The 17231-nt window shown below is 40.8% G+C and overlaps 2 protein-coding genes across 3 annotated transcripts in view; one reads left to right on the forward strand and one right to left on the reverse strand.

The window, feature by feature from the left end:
- Nucleotides 1-3952: 3952 nt before the first annotated feature.
- paqr3a (progestin and adipoQ receptor family member IIIa) lies at nucleotides 3953-9756 on the forward strand. Its single transcript, XM_026343868.1, has 7 exons — nucleotides 3953-4127; nucleotides 4796-5018; nucleotides 5272-5434; nucleotides 6354-6509; nucleotides 8862-9059; nucleotides 9386-9476; nucleotides 9577-9756. The coding sequence occupies exons 1-7, from the start codon at nucleotides 4067-4069 to the stop codon at nucleotides 9717-9719; spliced, it is 1035 nt and encodes a 344-aa protein (XP_026199653.1). The 5' UTR covers nucleotides 3953-4066; the 3' UTR covers nucleotides 9720-9756.
- A 968-nt stretch (nucleotides 9757-10724) lies between these two features.
- Nucleotides 10725-17231, reverse strand: part of bmp2k (BMP2 inducible kinase) — a 37971-nt gene continuing 31464 nt past the window's right edge. For both annotated transcript variants that reach the window (XM_026343867.1, XM_026343866.1), the window contains exon 16: nucleotides 10725-14178. In XM_026343867.1, the coding sequence (XP_026199652.1) occupies nucleotides 12740-14178 (1439 nt within the window). In that variant the 3' untranslated portion in view covers nucleotides 10725-12739. The remainder of the gene's footprint in view (nucleotides 14179-17231) is intronic.

Genomic DNA, 17231 nt, shown 5'->3' on the forward strand with positions numbered 1-17231 from the left:
TTTGCCTCAGTGAATTTAATAAAAACAACAACACCTTCTGTCTTTACATCCTCAAACTGGATAAGATAGAAACACAGAGGACTGATCCCTCCTGTGGATGAAGCGGCAGGAAAAAGCTGTCTCAGTAGATTTACACATAAACCTAAGACGGTAATACGGTTTCTTTTAAGCCTACAACTCTCCCTATATCTAATTTTTATGGAGAACTGAGATTGATGTAGGTAGTTTAGCTTGGTGGGATGTTGCAGCTCCGGAGGGAGGACAGGTTAGAGGATCAGTTCTACTTCTTTAAAGGTTCCTCCCGTAAATATTAGTTAAAACAGATTTGTATGATCTGTTTTCCTCTTGTTTGTAATGAAGGTTTTCTCAGGTTGGTTCTTTTCAGGAACATGTAAGCAGAGTATTTTCACACTCCCTCTCTGTGTGGCAGTCTGACTTTTCCCCCGGCTCTGTGGGAAGAGCAAAGAGCTGTCCCCGGCACTTTGTGTCAAGACCTGAAACACGGTCAGCCTGAGACATCCAGACGTCCTCGATGTGAAGAGGACGGGAGAGGAAGAGAAACTCTGTGTGACACTGGGGAGGAGGAGGAGGAGGAGGAGAAGGGAAAGGAGGAAGGGGGCTGGGGGGAGGAAAAGGCGAAGCTGCATCAGACGACTGCCGAGCTGCGTCCAAGTGTCAGTGTCCCAAAATAGTGGCGAGCAATGACCAGACTGAAGACACCAAACAAACAACAGCTCTCAGATCAAGTAAACATCGACTAACACACAAGACACGACAAACTGTGAAGCCTCCCTCTGTCTTCCGGTCTCGTTAATCAGAGCTGTGGAGAAAGCAATCGAAGGGGACACCCGTCCTATTAGCTGCAGCCGTCTTTCTCCTCCTCTGACCGGGGTCCTCGCGAACACTTTCGAAAAAATGTTGACAAGCTCCCTCTGTGTGGTGCTGTGTGGACACAGAGGACGGAGTCTTGTCTTCAGCAGATGTCTTGTGGCGCCGACTATAAATAAAGCCAATGAGACCAGCCGGCCGGTGACGAGCACAAGCCGCCGCGAGGCCGTGTTAGCTTTGCAAAGGGCCTGTCTAGTCTTGGCACGGCAGGCAGGCTAACATTTGGAGGGCCCTACGTCGAAGCCTGTGATGCCTGTGAGCTTTGTGTTTGGGGGTTTGAGAGAAAATAAAAATTCTAGCCCCTAGATTTGAGGTTTTATCTGAGTTGTTTTCCATGTAGGGGGCAGGTGTGAGAGGAAATGGAGGAAGCTGAGGTGCTCTAAAGAAGCCTGAAGCGCCTGAGGAAAAAATAAAAACACGGATGCAGAGGAAAACATGTCATGCATTGTTAATTTCTCCTCAGCGCAGGAACTTATAGTCAATTTAGCATGCGTTTAGCATCAGTGAGGAGAAGTATACCATCAAATGGATTTACCCCAACGTAATGTGCCATTAAATGCAGCACAACAGTCACAGATGTGATGCACCAGTGTAACCTTGTGTATCATTGATGACCCTGACATTCCCAAAGGACATTAGTAGCCCGGGGGTCTGTCTGTCTCTATTTAAACCAAGCTAACAGTGCCTTGTTTGGAAAGGAGAGACTTTCACTTGCCAAGACAGTGTGGGCAGTCTCAATTAAGATGTAGTGCAGTCATGGCTAATGTGGAACACTCACAGTATCTCTGCAACAATCACCACAAATGGGACTTTATGATTCTGATAAAATGGACAACACACAAATAACCACCTGCTTTAAAAACACAGTATTAGTAGGAGGACTTTAATTTCATGTCCCATCACACGTCGCCTAATCGTGCAGTTCCTTCAAGACGCATTTCCCTGCGTAAGTCCGACAGAGAAATGAAGGACAGAAATCAAGAACTAAGATTGTTGAGGGGGAGAAGGGCAGCAACAGATGTCATAGTAAATCAGCAATTAGTCAGGAGGAAGCTGGTGGGGCAGGAGAAGAACCGTCATTATATGAACTACGGATAATGAACGAACTATAATAAATACGTGAAAGGTGTGTCCTCCATCAGGAAAGAACCAGGATCTGATCTTAAATCTGTTTGGATACACAGCTGGACTTGTTCCCCTGTGATTAAATCATCCAAACATCTCTGAAACTTCCATATCGACCATTTGACCATGCTGAAAACTGATGCTACTACACTAAATATCAGTGTTAATAAGGGTATGTGCTTTCTGTGTTTTCTGTGTTTTCTGTGACTGTTCACCGGGATGTTAAAGAGATGCTGCACAGGGACTGGGAAGATTGATAAATGAATATAACCAGTGAGCTTTAAGGATTCTTTAGCTTGGAATAAACCAAGTAGTTCCCCGATGTGTTTAGTCTTTATGCTACTAAAATTCAAACTGTGTCAACTAAATCGTTTAATGAGTAGATTGAGGTTTTAGTGTTTAAGGTAAATTCCAAATTAATTCGGATTAAGTACAAAAGATGGCAGCAAGAAGAAACTCAAACTCCAGACTTGGATTTCAAATGTCAGATGTCTAGATGTTTTTAAATTGCCTGGGGGGAAATAATTAAAATCTGCAGGTTCACAGTGAAAAACTGGTTACATCTATTACAACTGAAGACATTTTTAGGAAAAAAATAAATCATATTGTACAGTTTCCTCTATGTGTTGCCTGTTTTTGCTCCTTTCTTTCCATTTGTAGGAAATCAGTGCCAACTGTAAGCCCACAAAATCAATTAATAACCCGAGCAGCGACTGCAGCAGCAGGAGATTCTTGTTGTTTGCCCTTGCATGCACGAGTTATTATCTTAACTTGGCAGCTGACACTTTGCCAGAGTGGATGTGCTGAGAGGTGTATTAGAAGTGATAATGAAGAACACACTTCCACTTGAGAATGAGGCAATTAAAGTGGGGTGTAAACAGCAGAGGGAGGACTGAGTGTGACTTCCCTCCTGAGGGAATCCTCCAACATCTCTCACACCTGAGAGGTCTGTTGAGAGCGCTCGCTCTGATGAGGATTCCTGATGACAGTTAGTGGCAGAAGGATGTAACGCAGTCGCACAGTGCGGTGGGATGACAGCCAGGAGACTGAGAGCTCCACTGAATGGGCCACACCTGCACATTCAGGTCCATACTGTATCAGCCGTGTTGCATTTGAAGGTCCCTATAAGACTAGGCATTTACATTTACATTAGTCATTATCCAAACCTAGTTACAAGTTACATAGAATGTACAAGGCAAAGGCAGGGTAAACGTAAGGAGGTCTTGCCTAAGGACGACTACGGGACGCAGGCTACAGCCAACACAAATACTGCATGTGTCTCGAGGCCAAGAGTTTTAAGTTGCAGATATGTTTGTAAATTCACTGCCCTTGTTTCAAGTTTAGATTCTGCAATTGTAAAAACACAAATAGCATTTAACAAAGTATTCAAATATGAAACATGCACATTTTATTACTTGTTTACCTTTAACCTGGGAGTGATTTGTAAATTCAAGAAATGTTATGAGGAATGGCACATGAGATTAATCATGTATAACAATGTAAAATTATATTAAATTATTATTAGCAGTAGCAATACTCTAAAATAAAAAACAAACACCAACTAATGTTATTCATACAGTAAATAGGTGTAAATGTCTTATTGAGGCTATAAAGATTAACTTATATAGGATAAGTCTTTGGCTATTGATTATTCTGTGAATATTTTATGCCATAAAAATTGAATGTAGGATTAATACCAGAATCTTAGGCTACTTTCATACTTTAATTTAAGAATGTGTACATTTGGGCTGTTCAAATGTAAAATGAATAATAAGAGAAAGAGCATCAAAGTTAATTGTTAAAATTGTAAAGTGTATGATTTACCGCTTACCGCATTTCACGGTCTGTTCTTTTTACTCAGGCAGTCTGTGGGCACACTGAAGGGGTCCGTTGATGTTGGCGTCTGTAGGCACACTGAAGGGGTCCATTGATGATGACGTATGTGGGCACACTGGGTCCAGTGATAATGACGTCTGTGGTGATTTGGAAGACGATGTAGCCGAAACTTGAACATTTTGTTGTTTTTAAAGTCATTGTTAACTTTTGCTTACAAATGCGTAGTACGTATCATAAGACCCCAAATGGAACAAACTGCATATATTCCAAATTAAAAGGTGAGGTTATTGTTAATTTGTTGACTCTAAACAAAGCAACATGTTAGCTAACGTTAGCCATTTACTCGCTCACCAATTAGCTACCAGTTTTCAAATCGCTTTAAAAATGTCTAATTTAAAATTTGACCCAATTTTCCAAAGGTTTTATTCACAATATAAGACGTAATTTAAATGAGTTCTTGTTCAGATGTCTGTTTGGGTGAATTCGGCACACAGTACTTTACAAAGAAAGCGCTCAACGTAATAAAAATGTACTTTTATTATTGACTATACTTTGCTCACCCTGGCTTCTGGTGTAACAATGTTAGAATGGTTTAGCTGGATATAAATTAGCGTAGGCAACATAAGAATGTTAAATATCAGATACTAGCTCCTCTAATTTCCTCCAGACACACAGTAAAGGGAGAATAAGGTTATATTGGCGTTTTTGCTGAGTTTTAAACCTACTAACTTTAGCATGTACTGTAATTAAAGAGACAGTTTCAGTAAGTTGGCATCTTGTGTTCCCAATCTTTTGGACAGGGCTCATTTTCCACAGTGGCTGGTACATCAGACAGACTTATAAGCAACAGCAAAATGTGCATTCAACTGGTTAGCTGTGCTATAATGTTTAATTAGATTCGTTATTCAAGGTACAGCCTTAATTGGATCTGACTTCTTGGCTTCAGGTCAGGCTCAAGGCTCTTCTGGCCCAGCCATGCCACAAAAACTCCAGAAGAGCGCCCAGACTACACACTACATCGAGCTGGGAGGTTATCAGTACTGGCCGGTGCTGGTGCCTCGAGGAATCAGACTGTACACCTATGAGCAGATCCCAGTATTCCTGAGGGAAAACCCTTACATCACAGATGGATACAGAGCCTACCTCCCCTCCAGACTGTGCATCAAAAGGTGAGAAACAGAGAACTGAGTCAGGGGTTTGGCAGCGTTTCAGTGTATAAGACAAAAATGTACAGCTGCTACAATGATGATCAATCTTGATGGCGTTTTGTAATATATAAACTTTTACTAAAAATAGGTGATAACCTACCAGACATTGTGCATGTATGGTTCGTCGGTTGTCTACTTAATGTTACACGTTCATGCAGCATGAAGACGTCTAAATTAGATTTTAATTTGTTGTTTTTGTAACTTCTCTGTGCAGCCTCTTCATTCTGTCCAATGAGACCGTGAATATCTGGAGCCATCTGCTGGGCTTCCTGCTCTTCTTCTTCCTCGGGGTGTACAACATGGCCTCGGTGCTGCCAGCCGTCGGTGCCTCCAGAGAGGATTATGTCATCTACTCCATTGGGCTCTTCTGCTTTCAGGTACTGGACTAAGTTTTCTCACGTTAACAGTTTAACTTGTTGGTTTGGTGCTTGTTAGCAGATGACGTGGTTGTTATTTCAGTAAGGCTTTGCTGTGATAAACGTTAAAGCTGGCATTCATAATGGTGATTTAGTCTCTATATTGGTACTAAATCTCTGTACTGTGCTATTATAAAACACAACAAACTGCACAGTAATACCACCTCTCCTCCATGAGCTGTTCCTAAATGTTGATAAACTTGGGTACATCATGTTAGATTTGTCCTTGTTTTAAAATACACGGCAAGATTCAACAGAGTTTTCATTTGCGGTGTTGTTAAATCGCCGCACTAATTACTGTGTGGACAATTATGCATCACATATTGTTGGATTTATTTATGTAAAATTTACAGATGTCATGTTTAAGTATTAGGAGTTAAAAATAAAATATTGTCTACAATAATATATTAATTATGGAAATGAAAAGCTTTGGTTATCAGCTGTCCACGACAGGCCTAAACCAGCCAAGGTACCAGCTCAAACAATTCAATTTAGTACATTCAGATAGTCATCTCACATCATTGTGTTGCAGCTAAAACATAATATTTTATTTATTTATTATTGGCGAGGAAGTGTATTATACAGTCCAACAACTCTGTTGTATAAACTGCAGAACGTTCACATTTTGCTAATATTCTTAAAGTTGGTTCGGTGTGACCTTAATCAGAGCAGTTTATTTAAAGACATGAGACCTGAACAGATAAAGGTTGGTCCAGCAGTTGGTCGGTATCTTGACGCAGAGTCTTCACATCCAGTTAAAAATGCTGAATTCTTACATGAAGTGTGGTTAAGACGTGTCTTTAAACCTCTATTTTTTAAACATCTATTTTTGTTTTTTTTTTGTATCACGTCCTCTCGTCTGGATCTTAACCATCCACAGCTGTGTATGCTGTGTTCAGTGGGTTACCACCTGTTCTGCTGCCATCGCTCAGAGAAGACCAGCCGCCGCTGGATGGCGCTGGATTATGCTGGTGTCTCCATTGGCATCCTGGGCTGCTACGTCCCCGGTGTTTTCTACACCTTCTACTGCAATAATGTAAGTTCACCTACAGCCTGCAAGTTTAAGTTTATTATAATTAATTATCTTAATTTGTGTTTGTCTCCAACATCAGGAGTCTTAATACTTCCTCATAACAAAAACTAAGGCATAAGGAACAAGTCTGAGTGTTCAACAGGAAGTAGATTTAGCGACTAATTTTTTACCACCCATTATTTGCAGTAGGTTGTGGCAGCGTGAGCCAATATAACGTCAGATCACAATGTCCACGTTTCCTCTGAATTTCTGGTCTTATGTATTGTAAAACATAAAAAAAAATGCAAATACTTAATTTTTTATTAAATAACCTGCAGTATGCACTTAAAGCCATGGGCACAGGTGATCATAACACCAAATCTATGTGAACAAACTGGAGATGTGGACTTTTAATGACACCTATAATATGATTTAAATTAGAAACTGTCCGATCAAAGAATAAATAAAGCAGATTATGGACCCGAACATGATTTTTGATAGCTCACAGGTTCTGATACCTGATGCTTTAAACACATTTTGATGCTTTAAACACATTTTGATTGATAACACACTCTATTTTCTGCTCTATGATCAGATACTTTTTACATTTAAAGATGATGATAGTGTCACTGCACAGATCATCTAACTTTGATTCTCCCCGGGGACTTTGTAGCTCCACATCCTCGGCCTTAGTGAAGCAGTAATTGAATAAAGCTGAAGCTGAGCTCGCAGTCTGGCTCTGCTGATTGACTAATTGTTCTGGTGAATAAGCAACATGACACCTTCGCTGCGCTCTCCGCTTGGAAAACAGCCTCTGATGACACAAGCCAGTTTTAGTTCCTTATTCCAGCCGCCCACCAACATGTTTTTTTCTTTTCTGTCCTGTTTGCTGCGTCTTCTTTTTTTTTTTTTTTTTTTAAGTCCTGAAGTGTTTGGCTGTGCTCCTTACTGCTCGCTTTCCCCCGCATATTGGAAGCGCCGGGTTATTTTGCCCCCAGAACGCAGCTGAAATCTGCTCCAGCCCAAACCAGATGGCTGCGTTCACGGAGCGGTCCGTCACTCCTGTTCCCCACCATATGACGTTCGCAAGTCTGGGAGCCGTCTCAGCGAAGGGTCCCACCCCCTTCATCCTTGCCAAGACTGGGGCTCCGCTTCTGGGTGGCTCCTCTCCTGTGGCAAGCCAAGTCCCTAAAGAAGAACTGAGTTTTATATTTAGCCAGTCAAACTCTTATCTTGTCAGAGTGTTTTACAAATGCAGATTTGGAGGAGAGAACATGGTGTCTGTTAGGAGAAGAGCTTAAGAAATTTGGCTGGAGCCGAGCGGGGCCTTGTTCCTGGTGCAAATTTATTCACTGTGAAATTCAGCAGGACTCGTCACATGAGGACGTGTGACTGGACGGAGGCCTACATCCACACGAATGGACAGAAGGGACTGAAACGAGGCTGTCCAGACTTCACACAGTTACTTAAAGAAGTTTAAATATCAAGTACAAAACTGAGGACTTGCTGTAGATTTGCTTCATGCAGTGTTTATGATACAATAGCAACTAAAACAGTGCGAGAACGTCAGCAGATGCACTCAACGTAGCCGTTTTTAAAAGATGTTTATGGAAAATAAATAAATCCGCATCACAGAAAGGAGCTGAAGCAAATAAAAATAAATTCAAAATAATTTTTCATCATTTGACTTTATTAGAAATTATTTTTCAGTTGTTCAAACATTAGAAACACACATCCAGTGATCTGAGCAGTGTCTTCATTGTGGTTTTTTTGTTACCAGCAGCACAAAATGCACTAGATATTCCTTATTCCTTAATAACTAGAATTACTGCATCGTGGGTATATGATTCTGTCAATTAGTGAAGTTGTAATTCATCTGCACGTCTGTCCAAACTCTATTCTATTCTAATACGTTTACAAATCCTCCAGTGTTTCTGAGATCTAGCGTTTACAAGAATGGGACCTCAGATTTTTCATTCACAAGATTGGGATGGATGGACAGATGTGTGTCGTAGAGGTGTTAGAAAGAGTTATCATCATGTTATAATCTAACAAGCTAATCTGAGGTAACAAGCTGAGATCAAGACGATGTGTTCAGTAAAAGTAAATGAAATCACTTTCTATTTGCTGCGTTGACACATTATTTACCCTAACCGTCACTTCCTCTGCAGTATATTCTCTGTCCTGTTGTCCATGTGGTGAATAGTTTTTCCTCCAGTTTTTTCTTTCTTCTGCTTTTCACGACTTGTTGAAACGTGTTAGCAGAAATACTGAAAAGCCTTGAAACAGACCTGAACTGGAGAGACTGTTAGTTTTCAGCTGTGTACATGATGAGATTTGACCTTTGACCTTCCTGTGTTACCTGTGTCCCGGCAGTACTGGCGGCAGGTGTACCTGGTGACAGTCCTGGCCATGATCCTGGCCGTCTTCTTCGCTCAGATTCACCCTCATTATCTCAGCAAGCAGTGGAAACAGCTGCGCTCGCTCATGTTCTGCTCGGTGGCTGGATACGGCCTCATCCCCACAGTCCACTGGATCTGCATCACAGGAGGGTTCTCCTCAGAGCTCGTCCAGGTGAGAACACCTGTTCTGTTTTGGTGATTGGCTCATCTCATATACGATCATACGATCATATGAGCATCATGATAAAGCTAAAACATATGTGTACTGCATGTTCCTAGTTCTTTCTACATCTAGATTTATAGAATCTATTCATTTTTGTATATATTATTGTAGTCAGTTAAAGTTACTTTATGTTTAAGTCCAGTTATCCAGCTGTTAAATAAGCTACTGATCAATGTTGCACCTAAAAACTGTAATATCTGAGAGACAACAACTTAAATCTCATCTACTATTTAGTTTCAAACAGCTGTAGTAAAGTAAATCTCTGTTCTTTTCAGGCTTTCGTTCCTCGTATCCTGGGGATGTACTTCATTGCTGCTTTAGCTCTTATTTTCTACACTTCTAAAGTTCCTGAACGCTACTTCCCAGGTGAGGCTACTTCAGGATTGTGTCCTCACATACATTCAATCATTGTGTCACCGTCTGGTTTAATTTCACTCTGTCTTTTATTTCTGTGACGTCGCTGCAGGTCAGCTGAACTACCTGGGCTCCAGTCACCAGGTGTGGCACCTGCTGCTGGTGCTGATGTTTTACTGGTGGCACCAGTCATCAGGCTTCATCATGGCGTACCGACACAGTGAGCCCTGCCCCAACGCTCCCCGACACGCATAGGAGACCAGTAGCTGGTCACTGTGAGCAGCTTAAAGTGGTACTAATCATTTTCTATTTCCTTATCAGAGTTTATTATGTTCTATGAACTGGTGCCTGAGTATTTGTCTTATTGCAGGTAAATTAACTTAGTGACACATTAATTAGTGAATTGTTAACCCATCATTATCGCATGCAAGAGTTTGTGTGTTTGTATTTAAGTGTGAACTGCTAGATTGACGTTTGTATACGTGAAGCTAAAACTGAACTTTATCGTACTTTTTACCTGTAAAATTCTTTATTTTCTCAAATATAGAAATAAGAACTCCAGCGAGCTGTAGCAGTGACACCAGGTCTTCAGTTCATCAGTGTGGATCAGATGGAAACGTTCAACCTCCCCTGCGAGTCACTGCAGCGATGGATCGAAGTACAATCAAACCTGCGACCTACAGGATGTGAGGTGACTTTCAAGTGCAGTTTTCAGATGAAACGGGACTTTTGAAAGCTGAAACTATTTTTACCAGAAATTCTGGAGTCAAACTACAAAATCTCGAAAGTTTATTGCACTGACTTCAAATTTACACTTTCTGTCTATTACGGTTCATTAACTGTCGGTTGGCAGGTTCAGTCGAAGCATTTCCCCTCAGTATTTCTGTAAGTGCCTGTAAATAAAACATCATGTAGCTCTTGACTTATGTAAAGTTAAGCTTCAAGGACATTTTAATATCTATTTTGAACAGAACTAGTTCCATAATGTTTTTAAAATCTTTCAAATAAAAATCAGGTCCAACATCCTCCACAGTCTGAGAAGGGAAACGTAGTGTTTACTTAAATATCTTCACTCTGCACAGTTCTGCTAAAAACATGATGAATGAACTCGTTATATTTAAGATCTGCTGAGTTAAACTCAATCCACTAAATTTCTACTGGACTTTTCTGCCCAAACTATTAAAATCTGTTTGTAGCAGCTTCGTGATAAAGCTGTGAGACACTTGGTAACGAGAGCAAGCAAAAAACAAATGAGTAGAGTTTAGATAGAAGAACCAAAGACTTTATTATTCTGTATATTAATGTGTTTCTATGTTTAGGTTTTTGATTATTGTCTTCAGTGTTCTCTTATTTCAACTAAGTGATACAGAGACTTTTAATCCCACGATGGTGAAAAGTTCTTACTTTATACTACAAAGATTACTGCACTGCAGACATGTAAGTACCTGCTTCTACAGAACTGAATGTTTTTTCTATGAACTCTGCTGTCAGGCGGCACCGACTCTGTTCAAACTGACTTTTGTATCAGAGCTGCACAGGAAAACAAACTCAGTGTTCACTACTTCACTAAATGGGACTTGTACTTTTTCTTTAGAGGCCTATGAGGTCAGTTTGGGTGTAAATGAGCAGCTCAGCCTCTAGGGGCTGCTAGTGTGACTTCTAGGCCTTTAAACTGGGAGTTCAAGTTCAGTCATTAAAGTTTTAACCAAAGTATTAAGCAAGTATTCCTACATTTCCTACATTTTTTAATGCATCTGTGCAAAAATTTTAACCTGTTTCGTTGCGCTTAAGTTAAAATTAATTAATAGATTGAGAAACAGTTTAAATTTTTAACAATTCAAAAACTCTCACTGTTTGTGAACTGGCAGCTTTGCTCTCCTCTGTGCAGCCGTGTTATCTACTGTTGAAATAGTCTCAGCTACAGACGAACAAATACTAGACGTTATTTTGAAACCTGACGAGAGAAAACCTCCACTGTAAAGTCGAACAGTGTTTAAGATAAAATAACTCATTTAGGGTGATGTGCAATGTTAAAGCTCAACTGTTCTTGTGTATTCAAATGGTCTCATTACAAAATGCAACACGTCTACATTGGAAAGGAGTCGTTAGTTGTCAACAGGTCTTAATGCAGTGTTCGTTTTCTTGTAATAGGTTTACAGTGAATTGGTGTGTGTCTGTTTAGAATGAATGTTTTCTGTATTTAATGTTAAGTTTTAGACCTCAACACTTTGTTCTGGGTTCTTTTTGTTCTGTTAAATTATTTTGTTCTCTCTGTAGATGTGTGTCTAAAACATTTTCTTAGTGCTGCAACACATAAGCTTAAATTCATTTTGTAGCAGGACATTTGGATCTTTTTCATACAAACTGCTGAACTTAACTTTAATAAATTTAACTGTTTACCTGCGTTGTTTTTATTGCATCTAGCAGTAATAGATGTTTTACCACGTTGGTGAAGGGAAAGAAAAGATGGAAGGTAAAAGTAAGAAATGATCCCACAGGTGAAAACATCAACCTGCAGGTTAAGTTCAAACAAATGTGCCAGTGGTTGTAGAAGAACAGTTGAGTTTCTGTGGGGGTCAAAGTTCTCAAACCACAAATCCCAGACTGGTGGTCTAATGTGCCTTTGTGTTTTATTTCTAAAAATGTGTTGAATTTCAACATCATTTTAAAAAACTGTACTTACATACAGGGTTACTGCTGATAAAACAGTTAAGAGCCTAAACTTAAACCCACACATCAACTTTTTAAGTACAATAACATTCGCTCTCTTCTAGTTCGCCAAGTGTAAAGCAACACAGATCACGTAGCGACTACTGTGAAATGATGCATAGAGAGAAGAGCTAATAGGGCTAAAACAAAGTGGTTAAGGTCGACTCCCAAACAGATCAGACACCGAAGGTGTCGTGGTTTCCGAGGTACTATGCAGAGCCAAGCTCAGGTAAGGCTTTGTGGTGCTAAACAATAAAACACATTGGTAAATCAGAAGGCAGGACGTGAAGAGCTTTCTGCTGCAGTCAAACATTAAGCTTATAATCACAGTACGATTCTCTGCTGCAGGTCCAACAGCTTTGTAAAAGTTAAGATATGTGGAAACATCACTTACTCCACAGGATTTAGGTTTTTGTTGCTCAAACTGAGAAATATTCTTAAAAAAAAGAAGCGTTAAAACATAGTTAGCAGGTAGATTCATGATTGAAAATGATCCCAAACCACAAAAAAAAAAAGCTAAGAGGTTATTTAACCGCGACTGGCAGCGTGGGAAGACGCAGGGAGAGTTACTGCTTTGAGGGGAAAGGTGCTGCCCCGAACGGGTCGAGCTCCACCGGCTGTGAGGACGGCTGCTGCTGCTGCTGCTGAGGTCCACTGTGGATCACTAGTTCTGTGAAGGGCACGGCCCCGAAATCGTCCATGATTCTACTCTCTCCTAGAGTACCATGCAGGGCACCCATCCAAGACCTGCCATTGGCCGTGCCCATGTCGCCCTTACTGTCACAGAGGCCTTGATACTGGCCGTGCCGGCCGCCGTCCTGAGGATGGAAAGGTCTGGCTCCGAACGGGTCTAAAAGGGCTTCGTCTACCGGCAGAGAGGCTCCTTTGTCCTTCCCTTCAGTCATGGTTATATCAACACTGATGTTCTCCTTAGAGTCCGAGGTGCTGAGGAACTCGTTGCTGCTTTGCGAGTCCCTCCTTCCGACCTTCTTGTGTCTGCGGACCCGCTCAGGTGTGCGGTAGGTCGGCTTGTTGCTCTTGCGGCCCCCGGTCGGGGTGGAGTGGTGCCGTTTCCCGTTGCTGCCGCCTGCTGCGGCCTCTTGTTTGGTTTTTCTCTGACGGGACGACAGCTTCTGGAGGCTTCTCTGTTTCAGCCTCTGCTGCTGAGGACTGGCCGACTCCTCAGATGACGGCCGGAAAATATCTTCTGCACTTCTGGATGTGGTCGGGGGGGCGGTAGGACCTGGCTGGAAAGGACTGAACCCAAAAACATCAATGCCCTCTGGGGAGACGGGAGGAGTTTGACCGAGGTGAATGTCGCTACCGCTCTTGCTCGACCTGGAGAGGTTCCTGTTGAATGGTGCTTTGGTAAAAACATCAAACTCCTCTGCAGCTTGCTGCTCATGGCTGACCTGTCTGAAAGGTGCTTTGGCAAAGATGTCAGAGCTCTCCGTTGGTCCTGAAGGTGAAGCTCCTCCGAGGAAGGGCACCGCACCGAAGACATCCACAGCCTTCACAGCGGCTGCAGCAGCTCTCGCTCCGCTGGGCGACTCGGGAGGAGTGATGAGAGTCACACCAGGATCTCCTTCAGGAGGACTCCGAGCAGCAGGAGCTGCTTTGCCAGCCACAGCCTTCTTTGAGCGGCTCTTGACTCTGCTGGGGTCGTAGTCCGAGTCCGAGCTGTGCTTGTCTTCATCTTCCTCGCCCTCTTCTTCAGAGTCCATCAGCAGAGGCCTCTGTCCCAAGTTCTCTGGCTCGGTGTCTTCACCATGTTCACTGTTTAGAGCTTCGTCCTCTTCTGGTTCTTCCTCCTCGCTGCTTTTTGGTGAAGGAGGGTCCGACTCGAAGTCGCTGTCGGACTCTTCACCTGGTCTGCAGTTACTCTTTCTGCCCTGTTTGTGCTCTTTGGAGGTCACCAGCGGCTGCACGTCCTCTGCAGTGGATGATACAGGTGCAGGAGCTCCGACCTCCTCACTGGTTTGTTCAGTCGTTATAACGTTGGTACCTGTAAAAAACAAGACAAGGATAAAAGTGTTTTGCAAAAAAAAAAAAAAAAAAAAAAAAGGTACAATTTTCTAGATTTCTTAGAGCTTTTATCTGTTTAAACAATTCAAAAGTTAGATGATGATAAGACTAAAGAGAATCTCTACACCAGAAGTTTTCATCTCTTAACTTATGCGTCTGTGACCTCTGTAGTGCTGAAATCAGGATTACTTGACTTAGATTTGGATTTCACTAAGACAAATCCAACATTGAAGCAGAAGGAGCAACAAAGGAGAATCACAAAACTCAATATGGTCTAAAAGCTGCTCTGACTTCTCCACTCTGACCCTGCAATAAGAAGAGCAGGATTACAGGAAGAAGAAATTACACCCAGCTTTTCAACATCCACAAATTGCTTCTGAATTCAAGTATGTTGATGGAAACATTTAAGCTCTCACTGCCTTCAGATTAAAAAAACTTTCTGCAGTAGCTACTCCTACATTTTTATAAATTCTTACACATATTTGGCATTTAAAAAGAGTTTCTGCCTTGTGTAAATTTATTTCCAAGAGATTTGCATAATGGCAACTTAGAAATTAGCCTAATTAGCAAATGGACAGTCTCCAATTATATTGAAAATAAATTGTGCCATAAACAATGAGCCAATTTATTGTTCCCTATTATTGCGAGTTCTACATTAGAAGAAGAGAAGGAACCCCCTGCTGTGAACACAAATAATATCTTCAACCATCCAAACTGGCAGGACACAAGGACAGATTAGCCAAAAGCTTGTTGTTGATAAAAGAAACAAGGCGGCATTAAAAGAAAGATAAAGTGTCTGGAATAAAATATAATACTGCTGGAAACACGAGGTGCTCAGATTATAACTTAAATCATGTTCACCTCCACCGCTCAGACAATCTCACTACAATAGAAATCAGAGAAGTTACACTGACAGATTTTGTCTTGTCGTCGTTTTCTTTGTGGGAGCAGCAGGATTATGTCTGATCTCTTAAAGACATATTCTGTAGATAAGTAAAGGAAACTTGTGTGATTGTTCTCATCTGATAAAAGATCAAATCTGTAGGAAATGACTGATCTGAATCAACAAACTGAAAATAAGTAAATGAACATTTTAAAAACACAATAATAATAATAATAATGTGGGATTACTACTTAATGAGAGGAGCATAAAAACCCTCCCACTGAGGCTCATAATAGTGCTATGTATTTTAATAATTAACTTCATAAATTAAATGGTGCTGGCTGCAGCATCTAAAACTTTTATTTTGACATTTTACAGATTGAACCATCAAGAAATGTAAGTGACCGTCTGCAGCTCCTTCATATTACGAGCCAGTAATTTAGCAACATTTAATGAGGAGCTGAACATTAAAAGAGAACTGTTCTGCTTTCCCATCATAGAAAGGAAAAAACAAAATGCAACAGACACTAGAGAAGATAACGACACAGACTAGGATTCATACCTTTGAGAATAAAATAGTGAGGGTCACAGTCGAGGAATCTCCACAATTATGAATTAAAACTATAATAAGTAAGTAAAGGGTTTGAAATCAATCTCTGCGTTTTTAAATTTGAATAAAACCCTGAAGGATTAAATAATAAAGTTATAAGGATTAGATGGATTAAAATAAAAGAAAACAAAGAAACATTCGATTGCTCTATGTTTAAATCTGTATTTGGCCTGTTGATTTACAGTTCCACTCCAAGTCATTTTTTAAATGCGTCCCATTAGTTTTGCAAATTTATGGACGAAACGTGTCGACAAACGTTTATGGGAGAATCTGGATCAACGGTCAAATTAAGGCAGAGACACCTGTGAACTCACGTTCACCTCGTTTAACTTGTTTCCTGTTGTCAGAGGTTTACGGGGACAAAGAAGTCCCCAGTTTGACAAAAGAGTTTAAGCTGTTTACACATTTCACAGACCCGTATGTCCAGGAGAAACAGAGGACGTGAGCACGCGTTTGATTATTTATACGTTTGCTGTATCTGCTGGAACAGAGGACAGAGCGCTCACGTAAAGACAGCCATGCTAACATCAGGAACATCTTGCTCTTGGTGTGGTGGTGGTGGAGACTCGTAAACTATGTTAACAGAGCTATAAATAAGGAACCAAAGGGTATTTTGATTTTTTATGGTTTTTTATTTAGCAGTAACATTCTATAACAATAAAAAAAAATACATTCACACTCACAATATGATACATACCTTTACATAGTCTGCTGCAAAAACAAGATATGTTTAAGACAACTTATTGAGCTATAGGTTTCTGCAGGACAGCAGCTGATATTTAATACAACTAAAAAGTGTTTATGAAGATTTGTGACATTTCTCAACACTTCTTAGTAAAAAAAAATAAAAAGTCTGCAATGTTTTAATAATCTGGGGCTGCTAATGCCTCAGCATGATGTAAAGCTGACAAAAATAAGTTCTCCGAGGCAGAGAGGGGTTAAAAAAAATAAACACAGTAAACCTGCAAATGTAAACAAAATGTAACAACATATAAAATGTCTACGTTTGCATGTTCGTCCCATAAATCCTGGGACGATTCACGTTTCCTTACAAAAAAGAAAAAGAACGAACGAAAGTAAAGTGCGGTTAATGGCTCTGGTCCTTCCCTTTCGCTTCTCTTTTTTGGCTCTGATGATGTTTCCCTGTTCAAGCTACAAATCCACCCACCAGTACACATGAACAAGATGTTTCTGAGTATGGCTGTCTTACTGAATGAAACATGAAAACCCAAAGCAAATTAAAATAATATTAATAATAACTGAAGTGAAATGAAGCAAAGTTTTTCCACAAAAGGCCCAATAAGAAGCAGGAAGTGACATGAGCGGAGACATGAAGTGGAACAGAAGCATCAGGCAGCGTTAAACTTACCTTCAGCTAATTATGTTTGTACAATAAACGAGCATGAATCATGTCTGCGTGGATGATTGTGATGAGTCGCTCACTTGCTGCTCTAAGGCGGAATAACAGCAGCACAGCGAGGATTAACAGACATACAGCCCTTTAGGATTGTATGGATCAAATCTTAAAGCAAAATCAAAA

This window comes from Anabas testudineus, chromosome 9, assembly GCF_900324465.2.
Source record: "Anabas testudineus chromosome 9, fAnaTes1.2, whole genome shotgun sequence".
In the NCBI taxonomy this organism is placed as follows: Eukaryota; Metazoa; Chordata; class Actinopteri; order Anabantiformes; family Anabantidae; genus Anabas; species Anabas testudineus.

What these genes read in the sequence shown, in the direction of transcription:
- paqr3a (XM_026343868.1), top strand. Translation starts at nt 4,067, where the DNA reads ATGCGTAGTACGTATCATAAGACCCCAAATGGAACAAACTGCATATAT. An exon ending in TTGGGCTCTTCTGCTTTCAG is followed by an intron (nt 5,435 to 6,353) that starts GTACTGGACTAA and finishes AACCATCCACAG; the next exon opens with CTGTGTATGCTGTGTTCAGT. An exon ending in TCTCCTCAGAGCTCGTCCAG is followed by an intron (nt 9,060 to 9,385) that starts GTGAGAACACCT and finishes TGTTCTTTTCAG; the next exon opens with GCTTTCGTTCCTCGTATCCT.